Source organism: Pteropus medius, unplaced genomic scaffold, assembly GCF_902729225.1.
Source record: "Pteropus medius unplaced genomic scaffold, Ma_sr-lr_union100, whole genome shotgun sequence".
Classification (NCBI taxonomy): Eukaryota; Metazoa; Chordata; class Mammalia; order Chiroptera; family Pteropodidae; genus Pteropus; species Pteropus medius.
Window position 1 is genome coordinate 5,144,814 of NW_024355206.1, and position 6,015 is coordinate 5,150,828.

Below are 6,015 nucleotides of genomic sequence, written 5' to 3' on the forward strand. Positions count from 1 at the left end.
CTTAACGGGACTTTCTAAGGACCACTGTCATAGCCGGGCCCATGGCATCAGAGTTGGACGTGTTTCTTTTCTCGGTCAGCCGAGAGATGAGACCTGGGGACAGTGACTGCCCTCGGTCGATAGGTACAAGCAAGTGTCCCGAGCCTGCGGGTCCCGCATTAGACAACAAAGAGAGGCGTTAGCGGCGGCGGGGGCGGGGCGCGGCCGGGAGGCGGACGCGCGGGCTGCGGCGAGCCAGGGTTGGGGGCGCTCGCGCTCGGTTCGCTCAGTCCCCGGGCTCCGCCCGCCCCCGGCCCAGCGCGCGCCAATCGCCTCCCCCAGCGATAGTGTCAGTAGCATTGTAGTGTCAGCTCCCGCCGGTGACGTTGCGCCTCCCTCGTCCCCCTCCGGAGCCGTCTGGCTGCAGAGGCTCAGTCTTGAGGCGGGGAGCAGAGGAGGAAAAAGCGCTGAGTGAGGGCGGGCGGGCGGGAGGGAGGGAGTGGAGGAGCTGGGGAGGGGCTCCTTAAAGAAACGCTGCTGTCGCTCGCCTGCTCGCTTCTTGCTCGGCATTGTGGCCAGCCAGCCGGGCACTCGGGGGGCACGCGCGGCTGCCGCTCGAGCTCTGCCCCCACCCCACCCGCCCGCAGACCTGGGGTGGGGATCCAAGCGGGGGCTCCCGCAGCCACTGCCTGGCGCGGACCGCACGGAGCGACCCGCTCCTCCCGGCGCCGAGAAAGGAGCCACGGAGCCCTCTGTAGCCGGCCGGCCTCCCCGCCCCTGACCGCTCGCTTCCCGGCTGCCTTTGTGGCCGCAGCTTCTCGCCGCCGAGCCGAGGGCCGGCGGGGGCGCGGTGCGCACGGCCGAGCGATGCCCAGCTCGCTGTTTGCAGACCTGGAGCGCAACGGCAGCGGAGGGGGAGGCGGCGGTGGGGGTGGCGGCGGGGGCGAGACTCTGGATGACCAAAGAGCCCTGCAGCTCGCACTGGACCAGCTCTCCCTCCTGGGGCTGGACAGTGACGAGGGCGCCTCTCTGTACGACAGCGAGCCGCGCAAGAAGAGCGTGAACATGACCGAGTGCGTGCCGGTGCCCAGTTCCGAGCATGTCGCCGAGATCGTGGGGCGACAAGGTGGGTCCCGCAGGGATGGGGAGCTGGAGCGGAGAGGGTCTTCGGCCACCGCCGCGCGGGGAGGGCGCTCGAAGGATCGCCATCTGCGGCGCCGGGGAGCCTTGGGGAGGGAGGGAGGGAGAGCCGCGCGCTGAGCCGGCGCCCCAGACAAAGAAAGTGCGGGCAGGCTGCCTCCCAGCCCCGCGCCGCGGCCGCGGCGGGATGCACTTCTCCTGCCGAAACCTCGGCCTTCTCCCCGGGCGCCCCCCACCCAGCCCACCCCGGGAAATGTAATTTACATTGAGGATGCTTGGGGGAGGGGGGCTTTGATCGGTCCTTTGGGAGGGCGGAGGAGGAGGAGTGAGCATCGGATGGGGAGGAGGGTTCTGGATTTCTGCAGAGCGTAATGGAGCCCAGAGTAGGAACAATGGGTCCCGGGACTGCCTCCCTTCCTAGCGGTCCCCTGGCGTTGGGGGATCCCGGCTCCGGCTGCTCTCCGCGAACCCCTGCGCCCCGTCTTCAGGGCGTACGGCGCGCCCTGCTGGATCCCAGCGGCGTCTCCCCAGCTGACTTTTTCTGGGATTCTGGGGTTTGGCTCCGGACGACTGCAGTCGCTGGGGGAGGACTGGGCAGCCAATGGGTGTTCCTCGAGCGCCTCGCGGGTGGAACCCGCTGCTCGGGCCGGTGGCTCCGCCGGGTCAGGGCGGGATCCGCCCCCCTTCCGCCCCTCGTGTGTCCTGCGTTCCGCAGCCGCGTAGCGGGCCGTCCCAGGTCTCCGCGGTTTTCCCGGGGTAATGGGCGTGTCTGTGTCTCTCTCTCCCGCTCCCTCCCCTGCACCCCGGCTCCCAGGTTGTAAAATCAAAGCACTGCGGGCGAAGACCAATACTTACATCAAGACCCCGGTTCGCGGGGAGGAGCCTGTCTTTGTTGTGACGGGCAGGAAGGAGGATGTGGCCATGGCTCGGAGGGAGATCATCTCTGCCGCCGAGCACTTCTCCATGATCCGCGCCTCGCGGAATAAGAACACCGCGCTCAACGGCGCGGTGCCGGGGCCGCCCAACCTACCCGGGCAGACCACCATCCAGGTGCGCGTGCCCTACCGAGTGGTGGGACTCGTGGTGGGGCCCAAGGGCGCCACGATCAAGCGCATCCAGCAGCAGACGCACACGTACATCGTGACGCCCAGCCGCGACAAGGAGCCCGTGTTCGAGGTGACCGGCATGCCTGAGAACGTGGACCGCGCTCGCGAGGAGATCGAGGCGCACATCGCCCTGCGCACCGGCGGCATCATCGAGCTCACCGACGAGAACGACTTCCACGCCAACGGCACGGATGTGGGCTTCGATCTGCACCACGGGTCCGGCGGGTCCGGCCCGGGCAGCCTCTGGAGCAAGCCCACCCCCAGCATCACGCCCACCCCCGGCCGCAAGCCCTTCTCCAGCTACCGCAACGACAGCTCCAGCTCGCTTGGCAGCGCCTCCACAGACTCTTACTTCGGCGGGGGGACCGGCGGCAGCGCGGCCGCCACCCCGCGCCTGGCGGACTACAGCCCCCCCAGCCCCGCTCTCAGCTTCGCTCACAACGGAAACAACAACAACAACGGCAATGGGTTCACCTACTCGGCGGGGGAGGCTTCCGTGCCTTCCCCCGACGTCTGTCCGGAGCTCCAGCCCACCTTCGACCCGGCGCCCGCCCCGCCGCCCGGGGCGCCCCTTCTCTGGGCGCAGTTCGAGCGGTCCCCGGGAGGCGGACCTGCAGCCCCCGCGTCGTCTTCCTGCTCTTCCTCCGCATCTTCGTCCGCTTCGTCGTCCTCCGTGGTCTTTCCCGGAGGCGGCGCCAGCGCGCCCTCCAACGCCAACCTGGGGCTGCTGGTGCACCGCCGGCTGCACCCGGGCGCCAGCTGCCCGCGCTTGTCCCCGCCCCTGCACATGGCCCCGGGGACGGGTGAGCACCACCTGGCCCGCCGGGTGCGCAGCGACCCCGGCGGAGGGGGCCTGGCCTACGCGGCCTATGCCAACGGGCTGGGGGCGCAGCTGCCCGGCCTGCAGCCGTCCGACACGTCCGGCTCCTCGTCGTCGTCCAGCTCTTCCTCCAGCTCCTCGTCGTCGTCGTCCGGCTTGCGCAGGAAGGGCAGCCGCGACTGCTCCGTGTGCTTCGAGAGCGAAGTGATCGCCGCGCTGGTGCCCTGCGGTCACAACCTGTTCTGCATGGAGTGCGCCAACCGCATCTGCGAGAAGAGCGAGCCCGAGTGCCCCGTCTGCCACACGGCGGTCACTCAGGCCATCCGCATCTTTTCCTGAGGGCAGCGCGCCTGCGCGGGGGAAGGGGGACCCTCCCCTCCGTCCTCAGGCCCCAGCTCCCGCGGCCGCCTCCTCTCCGCCCTGCTCACACTCCGAGATCCAAGAGGGGCTTGGAAAGCTGTAGTATCCGCTCGTTTTTAAAATTTGATTTTTAAACAAGGGAACTTGCCAGGATATCTGCATCAAGAGTACTGTAGCCTGGGAAACCACCTGAAATGCATGCTCTATAAATAATAGGAACGGCGACCTTCTAGTAATGATAGTTTTTACACTGTACTTAATAGGAAGCTTCCAAAAGAAGAAAACCCCACAAGTTTTCCATTTTCGTAAAGTAGGAAAAAATGAACAGTAATTATTATGAAGACGACAATAATAGTGCTATGGGATGTGTGGACTGTTTTGGTGTGTCCCCCTTTGTGGCTGGATTCCTACGATGCTTGTTCTAGAACACAGTGGATCCTTTCGGAATGCTCGCGGAAGGGCCAGGAGTTCCTGTGAAACCAGGACACTGCAGCTTTATTAAAGTTAAAGAAACTGTAACATATCTCTTATATATTAAAAACGTTTAAAAGTTTTAAAGAGAAATTGCATTAATACAGATTGAAGTATTTTATTCTTTTTTGACTTGAAAAATTATATTTCATATTGCAAAGATGTTTACAAGTATTTTAATTTAAGTTCAGTGAACTTTTTTGTAGCTGGGTTAAATCTTTTTATTTTAGTATGGCCTTATGGCAAAGAACACTGTATTATTTTAATAATCACAATTGTGACGGAATTACAAACCATAAAATGTGTAATGTTTTGAACAGTATTCTGTTGGGATGGAGATTTTTATAGGTTCAGACAAATCTTCGAGATCTGCTTCACCCAGCATATTTTCTATTCAGTGATATAAAGCATATTTTATTCTATATTATTACAAAAAAAAAAACGGAAATGTATAAACATGTCAAAAGGAACTGTCGATGCTTTCTAACATTTGTATAAATAGAATTCAGTGCAAGTTACAAAAATTCTGTTGCACCACTATAGTTTTAGTATTTCTATTTTAATACATTTGTTTACCACTCGTTTATGTATATGTAGGTGACGTTACTTGAGCTTAAATGTACTTTACTGAGCAAAGTTTAAGAAAATATATTTTATTTTATGATAAAGGGCCTTTAACCTCATGGTCAAATACTAATATTATATTTGCTGAGACAAGATTTGAAATTGTATCAAGAGTTTTATTTTTCTGACATTTAAAGTTCTACATAATAAAGGTAAAACTTAAGTAATGGTGCTACTTCATTTTTTAAGTATTTCTATATAAATAAAATATTGGAGAAAAATCTATCTTGTGTGGTGCCTTGATTTTTTTTTTTCTTTTTAAACCTTTCGGTGTACTTGAGGAAGAGATCACTCTTAAGTTACGAGTTGAAATATTTAACATCCAGGTCTATTATGTCGGCAATTTCATCAACAGAATGGACTTTTAAAAGCGGCCGGAGTTGTGTTTGGTTGGATGTATAGGCCATGGATGACAGTATTTTTTTTATTTTTTATTTTTATTTATTTATTTTTGAAGGGTTTGTTTGTTTTTTTTTTTTTAATTGCAACTTTCTACTGAATTGAGGCTTACTTCTCCATGAGACATAGTGGGCGCAGTGCCTAGGGGCCCAGAAAAATGTTTTAAAATTAAAAAACCCCAAAGGAAATTAAAATGTTCAACAAGGAAACGTTTTAGTTTTCAGGCCCACACGAACCTATTCGAATGCGCCTAAAACACGAAGAAAAAACATTAAACTATTTAAAGTTATATATCAAAAATAAACTTTGATGTTAATATTATGGAGGAAGCAGCCCAGGAAATCAAAAGGGCCTAGGGCCTGGGAGAGTCATAATTCTGCCCAGCTGGGCCCCTAAGTATAGGAGGCCTAAGGGCTGTATCTTGGGAGGAAGGCAGTTTCTGCTTCCCGAGGATGGAGCTGGATTTGAGCACTGATTCTAACAGGCTTCTGCTGCAGGGCTTGCTAATTGGTGTTGACAGGCTGCTGGTGTTAACTTTATTGTTGTTTGAGAGAAGTTTTTGTTTGCTTTTGGCAGGCTACACCTGCTCCCTGGCTGTGGGGCTTTGTCAAGGGGTGGAGCCACAAGCTTTCACTCGACCTGAACTCTGCCCTCTGGAGAGTACTTAGGAATGACCAGACCATGAATTTCCAGCACGCTTCCTGGCTGAGCTGACCCTGGAGAACAGTGTCTGCCCAGAATATGGCAGGCTTTCATTTTAATGTGATGATGGGTGACATTTAGCAGGTGAGTCCACAGGGTAGACTGTGATATATATACATAGGTGGTTCCTCTTTATTTGTATTTTTGTCTACAGATTTAGTCTTTGCCTATATCGCAGCTCCTGATTTGTTTGGTTTACATGATGCTGTGGAAAGGGGAGGCAGGCGTTAGGGGTGGGAGGAAGAAATGGAACGGCCCTGCTTGGGAAAGTCCTGGCATCGTCTTCAACTCTGGAAAGTTCCCAGACAGTGTTTTCCCCCTTTTCTTCTCCCTCAAGGCCTGGAGGTTAGCTGAGGCCTGGCAAGGAGCAATATCCCAGTCCACTTTCCCCCTTTCCCTTTAGACGTTCGGAAA

General features: G+C 56.1%; 1 protein-coding gene across 1 annotated transcript; it reads left to right on the forward strand.

The window, feature by feature from the left end:
* The first annotated feature begins 418 nt into the window (after positions 1-418).
* On the forward strand, positions 419-4,725 carry MEX3B (mex-3 RNA binding family member B). Its single transcript, XM_039858271.1, has 2 exons — positions 419-1,105; positions 1,934-4,725. Exons 1-2 carry the CDS (start codon positions 847-849, stop codon positions 3,382-3,384), a joined length of 1,710 nt encoding a protein of 569 aa, XP_039714205.1. The 5' UTR covers positions 419-846; the 3' UTR covers positions 3,385-4,725.
* Positions 4,726-6,015: the final 1,290 nt, after the last annotated feature.